At 44.0% G+C, this 23,171-nt stretch overlaps 12 protein-coding genes and 1 non-coding gene across 13 annotated transcripts; 2 read left to right on the plus strand and 11 right to left on the minus strand. All coding sequences in view use genetic code 12, as the record gives it.

The window, feature by feature from the left end:
- Positions 1-19: 19 nt before the first annotated feature.
- Positions 20-886, minus strand: PGUG_03197 (uncharacterized protein; the record flags this gene model as incomplete). Its single annotated transcript, XM_001485418.1, has 1 exon — positions 20-886. One exon carries the CDS (start codon positions 884-886, stop codon positions 20-22), a length of 867 nt encoding a protein of 288 aa, XP_001485468.2.
- A 64-nt stretch (positions 887-950) lies between these two features.
- Positions 951-1,739, minus strand: PGUG_03198 (uncharacterized protein; the record flags this gene model as incomplete). Its single annotated transcript, XM_001485419.1, has 1 exon — positions 951-1,739. One exon carries the CDS (start codon positions 1,737-1,739, stop codon positions 951-953), a length of 789 nt encoding a protein of 262 aa, XP_001485469.2.
- Positions 1,740-1,935: 196 nt separating this feature from the next.
- PGUG_03199 (uncharacterized protein) lies at positions 1,936-4,365 on the minus strand (the record flags this gene model as incomplete). Its single annotated transcript, XM_001485420.1, has 1 exon — positions 1,936-4,365. The coding sequence occupies one exon, from the start codon at positions 4,363-4,365 to the stop codon at positions 1,936-1,938; it is 2,430 nt and encodes an 809-aa protein (XP_001485470.2).
- A 387-nt stretch (positions 4,366-4,752) lies between these two features.
- PGUG_03200 (uncharacterized protein) lies at positions 4,753-6,798 on the minus strand (the record flags this gene model as incomplete). The annotated part of the gene is made up of 1 exon (XM_001485421.1): positions 4,753-6,798. One exon carries the CDS (start codon positions 6,796-6,798, stop codon positions 4,753-4,755), a length of 2,046 nt encoding a protein of 681 aa, XP_001485471.2.
- Positions 6,799-6,898: 100 nt separating this feature from the next.
- PGUG_03201 (uncharacterized protein) lies at positions 6,899-8,653 on the minus strand (the record flags this gene model as incomplete). Its single annotated transcript, XM_001485422.1, has 1 exon — positions 6,899-8,653. One exon carries the CDS (start codon positions 8,651-8,653, stop codon positions 6,899-6,901), a length of 1,755 nt encoding a protein of 584 aa, XP_001485472.2.
- A 123-nt stretch (positions 8,654-8,776) lies between these two features.
- On the minus strand, positions 8,777-11,230 carry SUL2 (sulfate permease; the record flags this gene model as incomplete). Its single annotated transcript, XM_001485423.1, has 1 exon — positions 8,777-11,230. The coding sequence occupies one exon, from the start codon at positions 11,228-11,230 to the stop codon at positions 8,777-8,779; it is 2,454 nt and encodes an 817-aa protein (XP_001485473.2).
- Positions 11,231-11,872: 642 nt separating this feature from the next.
- On the minus strand, positions 11,873-14,077 carry PGUG_03203 (putative phosphotransferase; the record flags this gene model as incomplete). Its single annotated transcript, XM_001485424.1, has 1 exon — positions 11,873-14,077. The coding sequence occupies one exon, from the start codon at positions 14,075-14,077 to the stop codon at positions 11,873-11,875; it is 2,205 nt and encodes a 734-aa protein (XP_001485474.2).
- A 499-nt stretch (positions 14,078-14,576) lies between these two features.
- Positions 14,577-14,999, minus strand: HFL2 (negative cofactor 2 transcription regulator complex subunit; the record flags this gene model as incomplete). Its single annotated transcript, XM_001485425.1, has 1 exon — positions 14,577-14,999. The coding sequence occupies one exon, from the start codon at positions 14,997-14,999 to the stop codon at positions 14,577-14,579; it is 423 nt and encodes a 140-aa protein (XP_001485475.2).
- Positions 15,000-15,123: 124 nt separating this feature from the next.
- On the minus strand, positions 15,124-16,242 carry SEN2 (tRNA splicing endonuclease subunit; the record flags this gene model as incomplete). The annotated part of the gene is made up of 1 exon (XM_001485426.1): positions 15,124-16,242. One exon carries the CDS (start codon positions 16,240-16,242, stop codon positions 15,124-15,126), a length of 1,119 nt encoding a protein of 372 aa, XP_001485476.2.
- Positions 16,243-16,478: 236 nt separating this feature from the next.
- On the minus strand, positions 16,479-16,550 carry PGUG_05927. The gene has a single exon. It is a non-coding gene; the product is annotated as a tRNA-His (tRNA).
- A 416-nt stretch (positions 16,551-16,966) lies between these two features.
- On the plus strand, positions 16,967-18,352 carry PGUG_03206 (beclin 1; the record flags this gene model as incomplete). Its single annotated transcript, XM_001485427.1, has 1 exon — positions 16,967-18,352. One exon carries the CDS (start codon positions 16,967-16,969, stop codon positions 18,350-18,352), a length of 1,386 nt encoding a protein of 461 aa, XP_001485477.2.
- Positions 18,353-18,370: 18 nt separating this feature from the next.
- EMP70 (Emp70p) lies at positions 18,371-20,395 on the plus strand (the record flags this gene model as incomplete). The annotated part of the gene is made up of 1 exon (XM_001485428.1): positions 18,371-20,395. The coding sequence occupies one exon, from the start codon at positions 18,371-18,373 to the stop codon at positions 20,393-20,395; it is 2,025 nt and encodes a 674-aa protein (XP_001485478.2).
- Positions 20,396-20,477: 82 nt separating this feature from the next.
- Positions 20,478-22,934, minus strand: RGT1 (Rgt1p; the record flags this gene model as incomplete). Its single annotated transcript, XM_001485429.1, has 1 exon — positions 20,478-22,934. One exon carries the CDS (start codon positions 22,932-22,934, stop codon positions 20,478-20,480), a length of 2,457 nt encoding a protein of 818 aa, XP_001485479.2.
- Positions 22,935-23,171: the final 237 nt, after the last annotated feature.

Raw genomic sequence — 23,171 nt, forward strand, 5'->3', positions numbered from 1 at the left:
CTTGTGAATTGTGAGGTAGCTACACCACACCTTGTGAAATAAGTCCATCGAGATCAGAGTCTGACAGAAAGTCGTCCGACTGGTCAGACTCACTAATTGGGTCGCTCATATCAGATTCTGAGTCCTTGTTGCCGGAACGATCTTCAATATCTTTTCGAAATTGATCTTTTATCGTTTCGCTATACTCAATATCATCCACTAATGCCGTAGTATCAGAATAAACCTCTTTAAACTTGCCCCCAAGACGATTATACTCCAAGGGCCGCCTTTCGTTTTTGAGTTTGTAACGAAAAGAATTATATATTCGGGGCACAAAGTATCCATCGATCATATTCAAGTCCAGAAACGACGTTTTCATGTGGCACACAACTTCACGATATTCTTGTACCTCCTTGAACACTCGGTTATAAGCTCTTGTCATCTTATACTGCCGAGGAAATTGGAGACTGAGAGCTCTACTTGACGTTCGCTGACTCTGGACTTTCCTCAACTCATTTCGAGTGTTGCGAATGCCATACTCTTTTCCTTCAAATATGGGCATGCAATCGCTTTCACTTAAAGCGTTCGTAATCAGTGATGCTGAGTTGATAGAGTAGTTCAGTCCATTCACAACATGATAGTTTTCGAGTAATGCAAGTAGTAGTAGGCTGGTATTGCCATATGATGAGAGAACCAGTTCTACCGAATTGAAATCCAGTTCCTCCGCCTCGAGCTCTTTGTATTTGCTACTGGAAAAGATGATCTTTCCCAATGCGTGGAACAAACCTAGCTGGTTTTCTCGTAAATAGTTGTAGTTTTCTTGTACTTGTTTGAGGCACAAGCTTGACCAAAACTGCAAGTTGGCTGTGGCCGACCTGATATCACCACACTCTAATATTTGGTCCATGAACTGCTTGAGGTCAGATGAGCCAATTTTGTTGAATAAAGCACTTTCCGTGGCCACGATTTTGCTAAGTGATTTCTTCAAGTAGGTGCGAGCTAATGGGTTGAAATTTTATGCGCTTGACCCTGTCCTTGGCATTGACAATTTCCTTCCCAAGCAACGTCTCAACAGTCAAGTTGTTGTCGAGACTAAAGTAATCTCGATCTTGTGAGCCCAAGGTTTCCACTTCACTTATGCAAAGCACCAATGGTGGAAGGTTTGCTGAAGAATCTGAGTATATCCACTCCAAAATTGCCCTTCTGAAGTTCTCAAGAGTGCCCTTGTGAAACACATTTGGTAGCTCTTCAACAACAACCACACATTTGTTATCTCCAGTTCTATATCGTGCATCTTCAAGAAACTCCAGAAACCGACAAGACTGCGCCATATCTCCCGCTTCGTCAAGATACTCTATCCAGCTTTCGGGCGGTCTGAGATTGAGCTGGTCGACTCCGGTTTCAGTATATGTGTCGAGTCCTCCGCCAGTAGCCGCGTTGGACAACAATTCCTTTGCTAGAATCTTGACCGTAGTTGATTTGGAACTGCCAGCAGGTCCCGATAAAATCAAAAGTTTGTACTCAGATTGATGGAACAACATCTGGCTTAGAATGTCGCTTACCTCTTTGAGCTTTCGGGGATGTATACAAATATCTTGGGAAACCACTGGAGCATATTTCTGAATCCAGTCTTCATTTTTTACTACTTTTTTTGGTGTGATGTGATGATCCTCGTCACTGAAAGTTTCATTTATGGTTTCACACTCGGACGAGTAGTCCGTATCCTCCTCCTGGACTTGCTCATGCTTTCGTTTGACCATAATTCTCAGCCATGCTTTGAGAGAATAATGAAAATGCGAACTGAGAATTGATTGAAATCAATGAGAATTAAGACTGAACTGAATTTGAGAATGAGAAGATCAGAAATAAGTACGAAAGTAAAAATATCCATAAGTTGTCGTAAATTGAGTAGCTAGAATACAGGACGCTTACTGCAAGCACAAATCGATATTCTCTTCAGTGATGAACTTCTGCCCTCATAGATACTGGATGAAGTGGTTCTCTGTGATGAGAGGTATTTGCTTGAGCAATAACCATAGGACTCCTTCCTGCCATTGGACCCGCCATTGGCATCATCACAGGCCCCCATGCAACCAGAGGCATATACTCTGAATGCTTCAACAATTTTTCTCTGCCAGAATTTGAAGGTGATTCGCTGCTTCGTTTCTGTCGGCTCTGCCTCTTCTGAGACCTGAGGTACCGTTCATCGTTGGGTATACGAGATTTGTGGTTATTCGAGTACCTTGCTACTTCTCGAGATGATTCGTCAGGAAGATGGTACCAAAACTCCACCTGGTGGTAGTTGGTTCTGATTGTAGGAAATACTCCCACCTCGGTAAAATAGTTTTCATAAGTCATAAGCGTGAGATTTTCATTCTCGAGTCCCGTAACTTGGTTATCATCTAGCACTTGGTCTTCAATCTTTGGCTTTTTCCTCGTTGGTTTGGTCGAAGGAACGTTACGAGAACGAAGAATAGTGTCGGTCAACCCCATATTGATCCAGCCGCTAAGAACATCAGTATAGAACACTTCGAACGCAGCATCGTCTCCAAATAAAGGAATGATATCCATGGACTCTTCGTTGACGGAATTGGCAGAAACGTAACCGCTAACTATTTTCTTTGGGTCTTTCTTGAGCCTGAACTGTACTACTGCTCCTCTAGGGACATCTGCCTTATCTTTCACATCGGACTCCTTGGGTCGATGTAAATGGCAGAGAGTTTTATCCCCGGTTTTCTGCCCTATAGGAGAAGCATAGTTGACTCCACCGAAGACTCCACAGCAGCCATGGAACAGTCTGAAACATTTGGGATGCTCGCACTGAAAACAGGCACCGTACTTGCGGGCACAGAATGAACAATTGAGTGATCTTTGGGCGTTGGAGATATTCTCAAGTCCATGTACGGTATCTTCCTTGATGGTCAATTGGTCTGGGAACATTTGGGCGCAAAGCTTGTGGACATGAAGGTTTCTCTTTGATTTCGGAGACTCAACCTCAAGTAGAGAAAAGAGCGACACCTTGAACTGATCAGGTATTTGTATAGGACATATTGCACATTCAAATCTTGCATCAAATTTGGATGTCTTCACTCTAGAACGCTTTCGAGAAGGTACGTTGGTCTTCTCTTCTGGTTCCTCGGTCTCCAGAGACTCATTCTCTTCGATTTCAGGCAGCTTGTACTTGTAAGGAACACCTTTGAATTTACAGAGCAATTCTTCAACATTAATACCAACGGAATCAGAAATGCATTCACATTTCTTGGTGACTTTGCCTATGGGGAACCAGTCGTCGAGAGCGAAATTGACAGACTCAGCAAGATTGTAGCCATAGTTGAAACCGGCATGGTATCCATAAGGATAGGTGATCATGAACTCGCCTTGATTGTGCACTATTCTATTGCATTGAATGTTGTTTTTCTCGAGAAATTGAGGCGAAACCAAAAAGGTTTTATGCCTCAAAAACTCACTGCAATTTCTGTACTCCTCGCTGAAGGTGTCCTTCATAAGATCATGGAATCGGCCAGCATCTTCCTGAGGTATGGAGTACCACTGTTTGGGGGCACCAAAGTGGATGTAGTTGATTGAATACAAGTCCTGGTCTTCCAAGTGCCATGCAAAAGTAGCCTTCCAAAGACCAGCGTACAAGTAAGCATCGTTGACTCCGGGGAGCTTGGTTTCCATTAGGTCCAAAACATTGGGCAACGACGCAACGTTCCATGACTTGACTTTTTTGCTGAATAAAGACCCCAGAACATCGGCGCCATACATAGGTTCGGCGTACGTGAGTGATTTCCAGTATGCCTTTTCCAACTCTGTACATCTCTCTGGCGTGAAATCATCGGTATTGATATGAACCACCGAGGTGGGGTGATGGTTTTTTCCATCATTTCTGGTTTTCTGGCGTCCACTGCTTTTGGTATGTTCCCTTTCTTTGCCCCGGTGAGCAGGTGGCTGGTAATTGGACTTTTCCGAGAGCTCTTTCCATTGGTAGATACTATAAGTTCTTGACTTTTCAATATTCTGCTGCGAATATACGCCGGAACTCGACCCATTTATATGCTGAACAATTGGATTTTTGATCTTGATGTTGTCTAGGGTTTCGTTGTTATAGCAGCGTTGCACAGACTTCTTCCAGTTGCGAGGAGGAATAACTTTGACGATTCCAGACTGCATTCCGTACTTGTTAATGGCCTTGTTGAAATTGTAAAAGTTTTCAAACTCGTTCTCAGAAGGACAGAATACAGGCACACCACCTTCCCAATGATGGGGCTCGACCACGAGTTTGGGGTGGTGGCCGAGTTTATGCATTTTGTTATCGTACGAGAAATGCTTCTGGAATCCAATCTCAAATCTCAAATGGCAGAACACAGAAGCTATGCCGGACATCCATGCACCCGTAATCTGCGCTCAAGTTGCGATTACTACGTGAGATCCATACTTTGGAAAATGGCTCCTCCACCTAGACAACAACAAAAACAACAAAACGTTACCTTTGAAAACAGAAGAGCATTGCTTGCGTTCGGAATTACCCTCATATCATTGGCATTGCTTATAGGAGTTATAATACATGCCAAGTGGGCATTGAATGTATTGATATATAAGCAGTATGGAAACTTTTTGAACAACCTTGTTTTTGGAGTTGGAACCTTAATTGCCAATGCTGGCCTCAGTCTACGGTTTGTGTCGTATTTGAACTTGAGGTTTTTGGATAGCAGAATCGACGCAGATCATAAAAAGTACGTTTAATAAGTGTTAATATATAATGCCAAAGTGCTAGTCAGTGGTAGTGGTATTGGTTCCAGCGGTGGTTCCAGTGGTGGTTCCAATGGTGGTCGTTATTCCCATATGGTCACAATACTGCTGGAGAAACGTAACGTCAAACTTCAAATCCTTATCGAGTTCTCCGAGCCATTGCTTGAATTCTTCAAGAACTATAGGCTCATACGATAAGACTCTTTCGTGCCAAAGTTGATCTTTTTTCACCAGCTCCGAAATTGCACTGTAGATTTGGTTCTTGACTTCTTCGTAGGGCGCATCGGGCGTCAAGAGCAGCAGTACACTTGTTCCAGCAATACTGGCTGCCCTGGTGAGCAGCAGGGCCATGCCTTCTTTGCTTCGTTCTGGTGGAAAATCCAACAGTCTGAGTGCTTGGCGCATCTGAGTAGCTGTATAGTTGCTTGGAACCTCTTGGGTTACTGACGCTATCGATGTTTGCATGGAGGTAAGATCTTCTTGAAGATTTTCGTTGCCGGGACTAGATGGCACCTGTATGATAGAGGGGCCATCTTCTGCTTCTCCGGTCACTTCTTCGTCTACCGCTTTCAATTCTTCGTCGTTCACCTCATGGGTAATCTCTATAATACTCACGCTGTGGTCGTCGTCTTCGGAATCTTCCACTTCCGAGCCGTTGACCTTGTCCACGGTGGACACGATTTTCAAGTCATCGGAAGCTTTGAGATGAAAGTTGCCTGCAACTTCTACTCTAGACGTTTTGAATCTCTTCCTTACAATCTTTTCGTTCACCTCTCTGCCTCGAACTCTTTTCTGTTTGGTGGGGCTGCTTCTTGCTGTGGAATATACCGATTGCGAAGCATCTAGTCGATCAGGCAGAAGCAATTTGAGTGGAGATACCATTAAACGGCCTAATCTTCCTGACCTCAGTGATGGAGAGGACCGAACTGACTCCACCGAGTACTTTCGTGGGGTTTGGAAAATCTCATTGTCTCGGGTGGGCGAGGAAGAAAGTATAATTTCTTCGTCTTTGACGTTCAGAATTTTAGGGTAGTCTGGCACTACCACAGAAGCTTGCTTCTGAATTGTGCTCTTAACTGGTTGTTTCTGCGTTTCTAATGTATTAGGAAAAAGGCTCAGTGCCTCGTAAGACGAAATTTCAGCCCTGTTAGTTAATTGCTCTTGAGTATCGTCCAGCAGAATCTGAGTTGGCAGCGAAGCGAGTTGTTTTTCTGATTTCTCTTCGTTTTCATTGTCTTCTTCTTCCTCGTCTACTTCGTGTTCTTCCTCAATAATCCCATCGTTTAGAAGTTGCGTTGGTTCGGGCGAAGAATCCAGGATTATCTCCACATCAGGTTCACTTTTTTCACGCTCTCCCATGGCCTGAGATAGTGTCAAGACAAATAATTTTTGGTCTGAATCCTCGTCAACATTGCAAAAACTGGACCCAATATCCATCTGCTCATCATCTAATTCGTAGAGCCATTTCATGTCTTCGTTCACCAATCCCTCCTCGGGCAAACTAGCAGCCTGAGTCCAGAGCTGTGGCAGATCGTCATCAGAATTGATATTTTTCAAATGCTCAAGCTTGGTAGTCACATACTTTAAGCTCTTTCTCGTTCGAGCTGAGAGTTTGGGAAACCTAAGCTTGATGCGGCGGAGAATTTGAAACCATTCTTCTTGGGTAAATAATTGAGAGCTGTAGTTTCCAGTATTATCGCTTGGTTGTGGTGTATCATTCGAAACAATATTTCTGTTCTCAAGATCTTCAACTCCTTCAAGAATAGAGCTGATATTGTGCTTTCGCTTCAAGAAAAAATCTAGTATATCATCATTTTGCTGTCCATTTGAAACCTTATACTGTGCGCTCACGTGTGCGTTGATACTCTTGATTCGATTTCGTGCCTTTCTGTTGGTCAAAGGTGCACTTTTTACTTTGAAAGAACGAGTTGATTTCGGGGACATTTTTCGAAACTTTGAAAGCGAGGTCAGGATCTTTGAAATGTTTTCTCTTTCTTGTGCTTGTGTTTCAAATTCCTCGTAGTTCAGCTGCATATGAATAGACTCGAAATACACATCGTTGCTCATAGATCAAAAGTAGCTTGTTAAACTTGGCTTGGATCACGTCTCATCGACCGCGTTTACTGTGGGTGTATTGGGTCTATCACTCAAATGGCACCTATATACGCTATGAGTTCTTGATCTCGGTCTTGATGGTCCATTTCCCGGCTTTCTTGTCATAAGATGCAACCTGTTGCACCGTGTGCTTGATAATAGACTTTGTGTATGATTTGAACTGCTTTTGACAAAGTTCAACTAGGGTTCCAATGGTGAAGTCGCTGTTCAGCTCAATGAACGAAATAAGCTGTTTAACAGTATCTTTGTCGGTGATAACAGGCTTGTGTGGAGTGAGTGTATTAACCTGCTTGGAGTCCTTCGTTTCCCCTACGACTGGGGATACAGTCTGTGGATTTACCTCTTCTAGAGTCTTTCTTGGACCACTTTCCTTTTCCCAGTAATTTTTAAATGGATCAATGGGAAACTGCAAATGTTTTGTCAAGTTGTGATACCTCATGTCCAGAAATGCATCAATTGTTCCGTCATTCCACTTATTGATACTTATTAAAGGTCCCATGAACTTTGTTCTCTTCTTCTTAGTGTCGTTAGAATCAACGAAATCCTCCATTTCGTCTTCCTCGATCTCTTCATCATCCTCTTCTTCGTCATCCTCATTATCAATGTCTTCTCCTTCTCCTTCCTCCTCTCCATTCCACTCTAAATCTGAATCGTAATCGTAGTCCAATCCGGTATTGGCAGTACTCAATGGGTCAGATAGGGTAATGCTCTGATGCTCTTCTGAGCACCAAGTACCTATATATGGCGGCTTGGCGTTCTCGTAGAAGTGAAGGTATTTGATGGGTGAGAGGTGGCTCAACATGGAGTATATTTGAGATTCTGTCACTTCTGACGAGTTGAGTGCATTCACGATCTCGATGGGAGGGGTGTGCTTTCTTGGTTTTTCAAGTTGGACGGCGCTATTGGATGGGAATAAGTTATCCAACGTGATTTCGGTTCCAATTGTGATTGAATCAAGATACATTTTAGACGCAGTCAAAGAGTCGTGATCAAGCTGACCGCTCGGTGCAAGCACTGTATTGTTCTTCTTGAAAAACGGCAAAAACATCTCATCGTATACAGAGAGGGACGCTTCTTTTGCAGAACCTGTATCTGATATTTGGCTCGATGGAGTGGCTCCAATTTGGAAAAAATTAGAAATCTTCATCTGACTTCGATCTTCTTGTGCCTTTTTCTTATCTTCTTCCTTGCGTTCCTTCTCCTCCATAATCTTTCTTTTCTTCTCTTGTCGGTCCCTTTCTTTTTCTTCTCGTTCCAACTGGCGTTTCCGTTTTTCCTGCTCCTTCTTCTGTTCTCGTTCGAGTCGCTCTTCTTCCTTTCTTTTTTCCTTTTCCTTGCGCTCTAGCTCTCTTTTCATTTCTCGTTCCTGCTTTTCCCTCTCCTTCTTCTGTTCGCGTTCGAGCTTTTCCTGTTCTTTTCTACGACGTTCTTCTTCCTTTTTCTGCTCACGCTCGAGCTTTTCTCGCTCTTTTTGAAGCTCTTTCATTCGTTTTTCTTCCTGCTTTCTCATCCTTGCTTCTTCCTGTTCAATTGCCTTCATTCTCTGCTTTTCCTCGCGCGAAAGTGCCTTATTGGCTTCGCTGGGCAGCTGTCCCGAAGACTCGGGAGTGGTCATTCTGACTTCAATTTTGTTGGAATTCTGTTCTTGGATTGTAGGATTATTTTCTTGATTCGTAGGTTGCTTTATGTTCTCCTGGTATATACTACCCTTTTCAGGAGTCAAGGTAGGGGATGTCAAAACACCACTCATGATTCTCACGACGCGTAACTTAATGGCCTTCGCACAAAGTGTTGACTCGGGGTGCATATAAGCAAGTTGCAACAAAATGCGAATCAGCTATGCGATCTCACTTAATTAATGCTACATTTCCTTTTTTTCTCTCGTTACATTTATTAACTTTTCGTAATCTCTAGTTTACAACGCTAGCATCTAGCGATAATCAGGAATATCCAAGTGGAAAAATGGAGTATTCGTACCCACAGCAGCGTAATAATCAGACTGGTCAAGCGCCTGCTCCAAGTCGTCTGGTCTTTCTCCATTGACAGCAATGTTCACATAAGTGGTATCACTTACAATTCCATCCTTTCCATAGGTTCCAAACCCAGCATTGATCAATCCACGTCTAATCCAAGGCGAAAGAATGCCCGAAAAATGAAACTCAACTTCCCTGTCGGCGTACTTATTCATTGCTTTACGCAAATCCACAAGTGCTTGGATACTAGTGACATCGATCGAGGCCACGGTGGAGAAATCCAAATGGATAATCCGCAAAATTGGCCTTTTGTCTTCAACATAGTCTTCTTCCTTCAGTCCAAATTTGTCTTGCCAGAATGGTAATCTCCATCTTAATGGACCTGGATCGTTCCAGGGTCTTGTACCCCATCCACCATTGTCGTATGGAATCCCTCTTCTGGTTAATCTCTTGACTTCATCGGAAATACGGTCCACTTGTCGGGAGGAATTGGGGTAGGTGAATGATTCTACCGGCTTGAAAACAATGACTCCCGGAGGTGGTGGTCTTACATTCAAATTGTCGTTGACATTTCTGTTGTTCAATGGGACCCATCTTGTGTGGAACTTGATTTTGCTGTTTTTGATGGCCTCGGCGGTGTTGGCTGGCTTTGCTAGTATCTTTTTGTCTGTCTTGGTGCTGTCGTAGTTGGAGTGAGTGCTGATGATTTGGTGGATTTCAATGTCGTTTGAAGAGTTGGACGAAGCAGAAGAGTCGTTGTTATCATAGTGTTCCTTGGTTGTCTTCAAAGCCTTGTCTTCGCTTTCTTCGATGAGAGGATTGACCACTTCTCCGACCAAAATTCTACCCAAAAAGTATCCATTGGGGAAAGCAACACGGAAAAGCAACACGGCAGCAGAAGCACAAATGGCAAAGTAGACTCCGTTCTCGATGGATGAGAATACAGTGATGAACACAGCAACCAAGAAAATACCAGCATCCAATGGACTGATGGTCCAGAAGTTCCAGGTGACCTTGTAACTTGCAATCAAGTCAGACACAGCATGGATAATCACAGCACATAATGTGGCCTTGGGAATATAGTAGAAAGCCAGGGTCAAACAGTAAAGGGCCAACAAGACAACGGCACCAGTGAAAATACCAGCAAGTGGAGTTTTCACACCACACTTGGCTTTTAAAGCGGATCTGGAAAACGACCCGGTGGCTGGGTAGGCGTTGAAAAAGGTACCGATCAAGTTATTGACACCAATAGCGATCAATTCTTGGTCGGGAATGACCTTGTAGTCATTGATTCTTCCGAAAGATTTGGAGATGGCAATGTGCTCCAATAATAAAATAATGGTGGAAACAGGAATCTCAGACGCCATGGCAGATACGATCCCGTGTGGGACTGTCATGACACCCACATGTCTCAAGCCTGAAGGGACGGTACCAATGGTGGAAATTGGAGGTTTGAATTTATCAGCTGGTCCGTTATAGGCCACCTTTTTAGGATGGACAATACCCCAAGAAATGGCAGTTGCAACAATAATGATGATGGCATTTCTCAATTGCTGGGTATAGAAGAACCAAGCTTTGTAACGTGGGTATCTTTTTTGGCCTAGTTCCGTGAGATATTTCCACAAGTACAACAAGAACAACGGTACCAATCCAAACGCGGCATCTTTGTTTGTGTGTTTCAAGTTTTTCAATGTGTCAATAACCACCTTGTAGGAAGCAGCTCTGGTGTTGACAAGCTTGTTAAATCCCATTAATCCTGGCACCTGGCCAACAATGATACTGAAAGCAGAACCCGACATGAATCCCATAACAGCTGGAATGGAAATAAATTCCAAAATAAAACCCAATCTTAAAACACCGATACCAGCAGCGATTCCACCACAAATAAGCGACAAGAAAGTGGCAATGATAGCAGGTGCATACTTGTCGCCTTCTTTATCTTGGACACGAGCAATAACCTTACCAACTTGTAAAGACATCACAGCCACGGGACCAATGGAAACATCTTTCGACGTTGCGAAAAAAGAATAGATGAAAACACCAACAAAAGAAGAATATAATCCGTATTGAGGTGCCAATCCGGCAAGTTGAGCGTATGACATCGATTGTGGAACCAACACCACTCCAACAGTTACACCGGCAACTATGTCACTGTAAGCCCATCTTGGATTATAATGCAAAATCCATTGTGCAATAGGGAAAAGAGAGATCAAATAGTGTTTGATTCTTCCCAATGGATCGTTGAAAACCAGTTTTCCCCAGTCAATAACTGTGACTTCTCTTTCTTCATATTCTGGTACTACTACATTGTGCCTGACGTCGGCATGGTTGATTATATCTGTCTGCTCCTCAAATTGATGCAGACGACGGGAGTCGTACGCCTGAAGGTGGGGCACTTCTGATTCGGGCATTGGAAATGATCCTGAGGCAAATGATGACTAAAACGACAAACTTTTCGTTGGTGAAAAAAGTAAAAGTGTCACAGTTAGGGACCTGCCGTGTGTCGATGCCAATTAAAAATGCTTCTAAAGGATTATGCTTTGGTTAAATAGTGCTAAAATGCAAACTGTGATCCACTGTCAAGTATGAAAAATATTTTTATTGCTTAAAGCTGTGGCACAGTTGCAACCTTTATTAAGTGCATAATCCACAGTTTGTCAACGCACGTGACCAAATTCGGAACAGTGGAAATTGGCCTGGTAAGGGATTTTATCGGCAGCGGAGTTGGCTGGTATATACGCGAGAGTTTTACGGACACTCCGGACCAGTTTTAGCTACTCAAATGGTCTACGAGCCGAAATTTAATGGGGCAGGAATTGACACATCTTTGCTGTAGTCACGTGCTGTGCTGCAATTTTGCAACTAAATTCCATGCAATATTATCTAATACGATTGCGAAATGAAAAGCACCAAGGGTTATATGTAAGCCACAGCCGTGCTGAAACGGCTGATATTCGTAGATTGGAGTGATTAAGCGACGCACACTTGATCCGCGTCAGGTATTGCCGATCGCCTAAATGAGCATAAACTGAAATTTATTCATCTAATTCTAGTTACTTTGCAGCCAAATTTTCCTTCTCCACCTCGTCTACCATATCTCTGTAGGTTCTTTGAGTCTTGCATTGTTCCAAGAAAATCTTGTACTTCGCAGCCAATAATTTTCTATCAGGATGGGTAGGACTAGAAGGTGTAATAACTCTACCTGGACCAGTCATACGCTCCATAATTTTCCATAATTTGTCTCCAGGCTTACCATCTTTTTTGTCCTTTTTGTCGGCGGCTGACAATGGTTTAATTCCCATTCTTTCTAATTTCTGAGACAATCCCTGTTGAACATTCTGCTTCGAACCGAAAGAAAGTGTTTGCTCATCGTCAGAATCGGATTCCTCTTCTTTCTTAGATTGAGTAGCCTGGTTGAAGTAGTCGGTTTCTTCAGCCATTGGTGTCATTGTGGGGAATTGATGGTGGCTTCCACTCTGTGTGCTGGCGTAGGCCAACGCTGTCATGTTAGTGCTTGAAGCCGTGGCTGTTGGTGCAGTGTAAGGAGAATGAGGACCGTCGATGTTGGTCAAGTTGGACTGCGACTTTTGGTTCGAAAGAATAGACGATCTTCTGGATCTCTTCCTGTCGTGAATATGCTCCAACACTGCGTCTTCTGAAGCAACAGCACCTAACAACGCCGATCCAAACACAACAGCGGCATCGATGTATCTTGGAATCACAATGGGCAATCCTGTGCAATCAGCCAACAACCGCATCAACAATCCGTTTCTACACTGACCACCGCTCATGAACACACAGTCGATCTTGTGGCCACTATTCTCCATTTCTTCGATAATTTGCCTGGTTTGCTGGGCAATAAACTCACAAGCTCCAAAGTACTGGATAGCAAGATCTTGGACAGAAGTGTCCATTGATTGTCCAATGATAGATGCCTTCATTCTGGGATCTGCCACGGGCGATCTGTTGCCATGGAAGTCTCCGTAAAAGAACATATGTTTGGCCAAACTGACCACCGATCTGCTTTTGGTCTCAGAAACCATCGTCTCCAAAGTCAAGTTGAGGTAGTCAAATTTTGAGAGATTTGAAGCTTCCGACAATCTGGATAACTCGGTGGTAGCTGGGTGGATCGCCAACACATGAGCCAACAACGCACCAGTGCACGATTGACCACCTTCCGCACACCAGTAGCCGGGAGCCATGACATCTTTATATGGGCCCCAAACACCGTTGACAAAACAAGGTTCCTTGGTCATGGCAATGTGACATGTAGAAGTACCTGCCACGGCTGCTAGACGGCCACAAGAAATGGCAATGCCTTCTTCTTTAGAATCGGACAAAGAAGGAATATCAGCTTTGGCAGCAACGGTTCCGATCCAACCAGCATAAGCATCGATTACACCGCTTCCAACGATACATTCGGTGGTCAATCCCAATTCGTCAGCAGCTTGAGAGTTCAACTTGCCGACAATGTCTCCGGCACTCAACCAAGTAGCGCCAGAAGCCGGAGAGCCTCCGAGTCTTCTAAAGTTGTCCTCGACCAATTCTGGAAGGTCAAGCAGCTCCAAGAACTCCTTGGACCACCCGGTTTCGGACCCATCTACTCCGAGCGGAACAAAACCCTGTTTGCAGACGGTGGAACAGAACGAACGAGCTTCGGAGCCAGTGGCTCTATGGGTCAAAAAGTCCGCCAAATCGTAGAACTTGCAGTCGTCAATTCCACCGGGAAGATTGTGTTTGAGCCACTTCATCTTAGGAAGTTCCATTTCAATGGACATTTGTCCACCAACGTACTTTAAGCACTTGTCACCGGTAGCATTGATGGTGTTAGTTTCGTCCACGGCACGATGGTCCATCCACAAGATAATGTTTTCATGGTTATCGGTAAAGTCTGGTCCCACACCGACCGGCTCGTCAGTAGATTCTCTAAGCACCACTAAAGAACAAGTAGCATCAAATCCAATTCCAAAGATATCAGCTGGGTCCACCCCCGATTCCAGAATTGCTCTTTTGACACAGAAACAAATGGCATTCCAGATCTCTGTACTGTTCTGAGTGATATAATTAGGCTTTAACTCGTGTCTAGTAATCGGCCGTTCACTTAATCCGAGGATAATTCCGTTGGTATCAATCACACAAGCCCGAGCCGAACCGGTTCCCACATCTACCCCTACATAGTAGACGTCAGGTTGAGGGGGGTTTTGTTGAAAGAAAAGGGAAGACTTGCGACTGGAAAGGTTAAGATTGGATTTGCCCATAATTGATGAAAAGAAATGGATAATGGAGCAAGTTGACCGGCTGCAGAGCAACGGGGACGGTGCAGGAATAGCGTCACGGTGCGTTATCCGGGGAGATTAGCATACAGGAAAGAAAAAAGAGAGGAGATCTTAAAAGAGAAAAGTGGAAAAAAGGAATGGAACGAAAGGATTGGAAGGATTGGATAGGGGGTAGATTGCAATTAGCAATGATATGAAGTACGAGTAATATTTAAGAATTCGAGAAAATCTCATGGTAGTGAAGTAGAAACTGATAAACCCTCAGATAGTCTAGTGTCGTGTGTGTTGTGCTAAGGTAGTGTTAAGGTAATTACTCACATTTCATAGGTTGACAGATCTAGTGCCGATCCCCAGTCAATTTAAATTCGCAATCGCACTCTCACATTTTCAACTCTCTCACTGATTCTCACTGTTTCTCTCTTCTTCTATTCTCTTTTTCTCTCTTTGTTTCTCCCTCTATACTATGGTACACTATCCTACATCAGCTTTGATACTTGGCCACCGCATCCACCAAAAAGTCAAATTGCTCCGTCTTTTCCACCGCAGCTCGAATATGCGCCGCTCCTATACGCCGGACTCCACTCTTCTTCGCCTCCAACGCAGACACCTCCACCAAGTTGGCAATGAAAATCTCCAACGCTCGCCCCACCACCACCGGCGTGGCCTGCGCAACCTTGCCAATTTCTTCATCAGATTGCATGATCTTTTTTATCCGTGCGGCGGGAAAATGGGTCTTGATTCTGTCGAAAGAATCGATAATTGTCAGCTGGGTTACAGACGTCTGTTCGGGTTCCAGGCTGGGTTCCACACTGGGCTCCACACTGGATTCCAAACTGGGCTCAACCTTTGGAACCACGGGCTCCTCCGGCTCGACCGGATTCATAATACTATGTATATCCGCCATAAATCGCTGTTTCCATTGTCGTGCCGCAGGCTGCGAAATTGCCTGCTTAAATATTGCGGTGCGTCGTGCCGCTACCGATGCCTCCCGCCGATAAAAACCCACCTGGGCGCGCGTTGTTTGTTTTTCAGTCTCGGGTGCGACTGGGGACCCACCGCTTGTAGAGAATTTCGGTGATTTTGTAGGTTTTTAGCAATTGTAAAAAGTTGTCTGCGCTGTTCACATTGTGCCACTGGTCCTGAAATTGGGCGTCGTTGGGCACTTCCACATACACCAAAACTAGGGTTTTTTTCACCCCACCCACCACTCGGGCTAAAGCCGAAATGTCGCTCCACTCATAGTGGAAATCGGGTTCAGTGGTCGAAATTTTGATGGCAAACTCGGCGTGGCTGAATGGAGGGCCTCGCTTGTAAAGAAGCATGTCGCAGCCAAATTTGATGCCCAGTCGAACACACCAGCCTAGCGACCGATAATGATGATAGACGGCGTATTCCACGAGAAAACTGCTCGAAGCCAGGGGACTCGGAACGAGAGTGTTTAAGGTATCCAGAAACGACCGCGGTGGCAGCAATTGAGTCACTCCAAGAGCAAAATAAAGAAAGAAAAACTCCACTGGTTGCAACTGGAGATACTCAATGTTGGTCGTCAAATCACGAGTTCCAGGCTCCAATAAAGCTTCGTCTTCTGGTCTCAACTCCGCGGGAACTACCGGCGTCTCTACCGCCACCGTGGCCTGATGCCGCCATGCCTTCAACTTTTCTTGCAACTCGACCAATTCATTGTTGTCTTGTTCCGACAACGTGCCTTGTCTTTTTTCAAGTTCCAACTGCTGAACTCTGGCTCGTTCGTGTTTGAACTTTCGCCTTTCTTCCCGCCGCTGTTTCGTCACATCTTCGCTACTGAACCCAGCTACACCTTCTGGGTCGTTCAACCCAAGTCGACGAATTGTCCGAATTTTCCACGATGGGTCCGACCGGGAAAGCGAGCCCTTGCCAAAAAAACCCAGCTGCCATAACCTGGCAATATCTACATCGTCGTAGACCTTGAATTGGTGGTCTGCGTATACTACCTGGACAGTTTGGTGAGGGACTGGTTTACATACGGTGGACACATACCACCAACCAAAAACGATCCAGGACAATGGATTGTGAGGAATTAGGTTCGGGGCCGGCCCGTAGTGGTCGCTGGAAAGTAGTAGCGGGAGGGGGTTACGATACAAGTGAGACTTGGAGGTGCTTTTACTCATCTTTGTTAGTATAAATGTTCGTCAGATACCGTTGTAGTCTATTGAGAAATCGTATGCTCACACGGAGATTCAAGCATAATGTTTGGATCATCAGAGAACTATATACTTACTCGTCATTGTTAGAAAGAAAAAATTGAGGAAAAAGTGTTAGGAAGAAACATCTGCGACAGCTGCGAAAAAATGTTTGTGACGGCTTTTGTGTGGGTGGTGGGGTGCGAAAAAACTGCAAAAAAAACTGCCGATCCCAGGAATCGAACTTGGGTTTCTTCGGCCACAACGAAGTGTACTAACCACTATACTAGATCGGCTTGTTCTGATATTCACATGGAAACGAATAGTGATAAGACATTGTGAGAGTTCTGATCATAACAAATTGTGAGAATTCTGTTTATCGAAATAAAGGCAAATATTGAAAAGAAGCGTTTTTATTTTTGCATACGAGCGCGTTCTTCTTCTCTATCTTGTGTCTGAAGTGGCCGGACAAAATTATGGTAAACTTATGGTTAAAATTGTATTTCCTAAATTTGCCACTTTTTACATTTTTTCAAATTTACAAAAAACGTGATTAATAACGCTACTCAAGAAAACCGTTCAAGAAAGCTAGCGCCATTCCCGACGCGTACACGAAAAGAGCCCCCTAAACTGCTCCAAAGTTATCAAATCGATTTCCCCTTTTGGTCACGTTTCGACCAGTACACCAACCAAACTCCAACTACATGTATCCATGTTTTACTGCCTGAAGTGCAATGCTCCGCTTCAGATTGACCATAGCTTGCAAGATGCCAACACAGGGCAGCTCAACTTGTTGACTCAAAACAAACAAAGTGTGCTGGCAGCAGCACCTAAACTCAACCTGGTGGATTTCATTCCAAAAGAACGGCTTGAATTGTTGGAAGAAGTTGAGAAAAACGGCCATAACGAGCCTATCCATTTCTTGGACACCATTGAAGAACACGGGACCGACTCGCTGCCGGACCACGATAGTCTGCCCGATGCTTCATTGGTGGTAAATGGAGGAGAGATTGAGGAACCGGTACCGGTGCTGGCGCCGTCGCCGGAGTCTAGCGAAGCAGACGGACCAAATCCGATCTCGGGACGAATACACACCTTGGAAAAGATATTTGATATTCTTTCCAACAAAGGCGAAGTGAACCATCCAATGTGCGATGAGTGTGCTGAGCTTTTGATCGAAAACTATAAACTCAAGTTTGACCAGAACCAACGGGAAAAAGACCTGTACATGACTTTCTTGAAGAAGCTAAAGTTAAAGGATGACTCCGACATTAAGGAGCTGGATTTGGATACGAAACTTCGAGACTCGATCCAGGAATGTCGGGACCTTGCTGCGAGCGAGCAAGAAAAACTACAGGAACTACGCTCTCTCGAGCAGAATAGAGAGGAATTGTCGAAGGAGCTCCAAGACGTAAAGATGGAATTGGCGCTTCAACAAAGCACCGAACTTCTGAATGCATTAAGGCTCAAAAATGAACTTCATTGGACACTTCAACGAAAAGCAGACCAATTGGCTCAGGAAAAAGCTCGGTATCGTGTTGTTTTGAACCGGCTAGACCATCTTCGGAACCTCAACATGTATACAAAATTCTTTGATATTGCAGCCGACGACCAATTTGGCAAGATCAATGGGTTCCGATTGGGCTATAAAGTGCCGTGGCTGGAAGTAAATTGCGCATTGGGCCAGGTAGTTTTGCTTGCGGTGTTCTTGTGCAAACGGCTTGATGTCAGACTACAAAGCTATAAACTCGTTCCCATGGGTTCTCGTTCTCAAATTGTCAAGTTGTCATCGGACCACGATAAGTCGAAAACCGTCTTAAATCTTTACCTGTCCAACGAGCTATCGCTCGGAAAATTGTTCAATTTTAACAAGTTGGACGTGTCCATGATCGCGCTCCTCGACGTACTCTCCCAGATAGAAGCCACAGTTTTGGCGTTGGATAGTGAAATCGAGCTTCCGTATACAATTTCACCCAAGAAAGATGTTATAGGTGGTAAGAGCATTAGAGTTACTTCCAACTCCGATTGGACATTCAGCTGCAAATTTCTCCTCGTCAACTTCAAATGGATCTTAACCTACGCCAGTAGCCGACATTAGTTACGTCAATGTAAAACAATGCATTATTACCTGTATGCAGCGTGTACCTGCGTTTTGTTCCACAACGCGATTTTTTGTAGGGGTGCTTGGCTGTGCTCGCCAGTTTATCAACAGTTTTTCGTTTGTTCGAATTCCACCGCTCCTGTTATGCTAACGGTTTTATTGCAAATTTTTGCATTTGCTTGGCTTTTGCTGCCCGCGGCATCCTTCTACCTTCCAGGGGTGGCACCAAAGGATTATAAGAAGGGCGATACCATTCCCTTATTGGTAAATCATTTGACCCCGTCGCTGGTCAAAAAATCCAAAACCAACTCGAAAACGCTTGTCTACTCCTATGACTACTACTACCCCAAATTCCACTTCTGCAAACCCGAGGGCGGTCCTCAGAAACAACTGGAATCTTTGGGCTCGATTATATTTGGAGACAGAATCTTCAATTCCCCTTTCGAAATCAAGATGCTCGAAGACAAAACTTGTCAAAAAATGTGTACCGCCGAATACTCAAAATCCGACGCGATATTTGTGCGCAGAAACATCCGTGCTGGCTACTCACACAACTGGATCATTGACGGACTTCCCGGTGCTCTGCACGTTGTAGACCAACATACTCTGACGGACTTTTTCAATCCTGGTTTTCCAATTGGTCAAGTTGACGAACAGGATAAGGCGCGGTTGCACAACCATTTTGACCTTATTATCGAATACCACATGCGCAGCAAAGATGTGTACCGTGTGGTGGGTTTTAACGTCAAACCTGCCAGTTACAGCAGTGCTAATTTGGATGAAAAGTCACTGCCTGAAGACTATTGCAATCCTGATTTACAGCCTGTCTACCTCAACAAGGACAGAGAGTCAAAGGTTCTCTTTACTTACTCTGTTTATTTCAAGGAATCAAAAACTGCTTGGGCTACTAGATGGGACAAATATTTGCACGTATTTGATCCAAAAATTCAGTGGTTTTCTCTTATCAACTTTTCCCTCATTGTCGTCATTCTTGGTATAATTATTGCCCATATCTTGCACAGAACGTTGAAAAATGATATTGTCAAGTACAACGAGGTGAATCTCGATGACGATGTCGCTGATGATTCAGGATGGAAATTGGTCCATGGAGACATTTTCAGAACCCCAAAAAACCCAATGCTTTTGTCCATTATTGTGGGCAGTGGTGCTCAGATTTTGATGATGACTTCCGTCACTATTGTGTTCGCTTTGTTCGGCTTGTTGTCGCCTTCTAGTAGAGGTGCATTGTCCACCTTTATGTTCATCCTTTATGTTTTGTTCAGCATTGTTTCCTCGTTTGTTTCTGGATACCTTTACAAATTTTTCGGCGGTGAAAATTGGAAAATGAACATGATCCTCACTCCTCTTTTGGTTCCTGGTGTTCTCTTGGGAATTTTCATATTCTTGAACTTTTTCTTGATATATGTTAATTCCTCAGGTGCCATCCCCATCGGAACTATGTTTGCTATTGTTGTTATTTGGTTTGTTATCTCTGTGCCATTGTCTGTGTTGGGATCGCTCCTTGCTAGCAAGAGACCAATGATTTCAGTGCCAGTCAGAACCAACCAAATTCCAAGACAGATTCCTCCTCAACCATGGTACTTGAGAACCATTCCAGTTATGTTGATCTCGGGTATTTTCCCCTTTGGATCAATTGCAGTCGAAATGTACTTTATCCACAACTCATTATGGTTTAACAGAATATTCTACATGTTTGGATTCTTGTTTTTCTGCTTCATATTGATGATTGTGTCCACAGCATTGGTGTCGGTACTTATGATCTACTACACCTTGTGCTCTGAAAACTACAAATGGCAATGGAAGTCGGTGTTTGTTGGAGGCGGCTGTGCCATATTTGTATTTTTGCATTCGTTACTCCTTGTCGGAGGAAAGAACTTGTCGGGATTCCCATCGATTGTTTTGTACGTGGGATACTCGAGTGTGATTTCCTTGTTGGTTTTCATTTGCTGTGGATCGGTGGGATTCATTGTCAATTTGATCTTTGTCAGAAAGATCTATGCTCAGATCAAAATTGATTGATTGCTACAAGCCACTTGCATGAGAACGAATAGCTAATATTCATTAGCTAGATACATACCCATTAATAGTGTCAAAAAGACGTTCATAACCAACCATCGTATTCCTCTTGCTCCACAAAAGCAATGATACCATTTTGCAAATCATTAGTCCACTCGTTTGATGTTTGGTTTTCCACCGGTCTGTTGAACGCAAGCTTGTAGGATTCAACTCGACTTTGAATCAACTTCAGAGCACTTTGACCAATGTTATAGGCGGAATTGCGGTTCAAATTGCTATTGAGCAAATTAAAAGCTATCGACAAATCATTGTTAATTTTCATACACCTTTGTGCCAACTCCACATCTTTCGACGAGCTCACGAGGCTATCTGTAAGTAACTTACACAACTTAATTAGCTTGTAAGACTGAGCATAGGCCAAGTTGAGGAATGGAGTCAAGATGTCTTTTCCAGAATCAGATTGCCCAGGAGAGCTTGAGGCAGAATTGACAGTCGAGATAAAGTTGGAGACGTTGATGATTGACTGAGATAACCTTTTGAGTAATCTTCCCAACTTTAGACTGTAATCATGGACAGTATCTTGCTCTTCTTCATTGAGCACCGAACCCATCTTGTCGAACAAAACTATCATTTCAGTCAAGTAATCGTAAAACTCGTACTTGTCTTTCAAAAGGTAGACAAAAAGGCTGTAAAACTGAACCGAATTCGAGTTCAATTGCAGGATTTCGTTCTGAAGAATGCAAAAGTCTTCGGTGAACCTTTGACACTCATTCTTGTTAATCTGTTTGAAATTGAGTTCGTTTCTTATTTTGAGAAGTCTGTTGAGTAGCGAGGCTACTTTGAAGCTGAAAATACCATCGCTTCCAGGAACAGAATTATCCTGTGGAAAGAGTATTGCCAAGTGCTGAAACAAAAATTCGTTCACGGTAGTTTTGACATTCAGCTGGGCTCCGAAGCTTAAAGCATAAAATGTGTCGATAACCGATAAGCAGAGGTAAAGTTTTGGCAAATAGATCTGGATGGCATCGGGATTGATGGGTTTGTCGGGAAAACCTTGAGACACATACAGACTGAAACTTTCGGCAACTTTGAACTCGTTCAAGATTCCAAGGGTTATGGAAATGCCCAACGCATAAACGTCACCGTTCAATAATATAGCGTAGTCGATCAAGACCAATGATGTAATAAATAGCGAAACCAAGCTATCGTTGACTTCGATGCCGAGCAGAGAAAATGGGTAATATTGAAGAAGTCGGTGAAACAACCGAATATTGTCAGCGAGGCTCAACGACTGGAAATTGTTCAAGTTGTTCAACGAGAGATTGAAGAGCTCCAACATGCCCTCGGCACGGCACTCGTTTTGCATCTCACGAAGTGCCTGGATTTGGAAAGGAAGTATGGGGAAATGGTGGTGGAACTTGCGGTAATAAATTTCAAGATTGACGTCCAAATTATTGATGGGGACTTTTGTGGGCGGTTGAGGAGTTGGGGTGTGGCTAGCAGTATTTGGATGTAGCTGCATTGGTCCGTATAAGGTTGGCATTTGAGGGAACTGTTGGTGGGGAGAGAACTGGAATTGCACAACTCCAGGTTGAGCAGGATAGGGAACAGGAGGAGAAAAAGATGCTGGTTGCTGGTTGAAGGTCATGCTGTTGATTCGTCCATTAAGACTTGAAAGCGACGATACCGAATTGCGAGGAGATATCGATTGGGAAGATTGGCGGGACATTTTTGACCTCACAGAGTGAAAGTCATCGTCACTATCGCTGACTCCGCTTTCGCTGGCAACAGAGACGCTTGGTACGAGCGAAGACATCCGCGAGCGAGATCCGTTTGACAAGTTGGAATTTGTTGACGAAACCGAGTCGGCGGACTCTCTTCTTTCTCGACGCAATTCAGGCATTTCGTACGGAACTTTCCAAAATGGACCTTTGATGGAAGGACTACTAACCTGCGATCTTGCTGAGTACGTTGCGGTCGTGCTAGCTTGGACTGGAGCATTCACATCAACGCTGGAACGTAAAGAACCGTTGGCAGAAACCTGTCTTGGAGTAGTCGGATCGGAACCGTCGTCCTTCTTAACTGCTCCCAATGGGGGAAGAACCGGTTTAGTAGCAGAACCATTGGCAGTACTACTCTCTACCGGCAGTCTCTGGAAGCTGTGAACAAGCGGTGGTAAAACAATTGAGCTTGAGGGATTGGGAGGAGACACTTTATGTGCTGAAATGGAATGATTTGGATACGGCAACGAAGGAGGATCATATGTGGAGCCCCCCAAACTGTGGGTTCTAGCATGGGACTCATTATCGTCAAAGTCCTTGGAATGTCCTTTGGATGGTCCACGCTTCAATGGAACTCGAGAAAATGTGCATTCTTCAAAATTCTTCCGACAATTAGTACACGCTTTAGTCACCTTCAGCAATGAACTAGTAAACTCTCCATCACACCTGATCTTCTTGCGCCTACATCCATCGCAAGCTCTGGAGACTTTTGACCTTTTTCTTGGATGGGATAAATTCACCTCAAGGTTATTTTCCTCCATCTTTGCTATTCCCTGGGGTGTCAGCCAGTACTAGATGACGGCAGCACAGCAAAATGGTTGGAAAATTCGGTGGTTTTTTTGGTCCAGCTAAATTATTCGAGACCCCTTTTACTGGCGGCTGTCTGAATTTCAACAATTTTACAGCCAAATTTGCTTACGAACAAAGGTTGCTAATGAGGTTCTAATACTACTCAGTACAAGCAGATCCAAGATAAAACCACCGTAAATTCACAACTC

Source organism: Meyerozyma guilliermondii, genomic scaffold, assembly GCF_000149425.1.
Source record: "Meyerozyma guilliermondii ATCC 6260 scaffold_3 genomic scaffold, whole genome shotgun sequence".
NCBI lineage: Eukaryota > Fungi > Ascomycota > Pichiomycetes > Serinales > Debaryomycetaceae > Meyerozyma > Meyerozyma guilliermondii.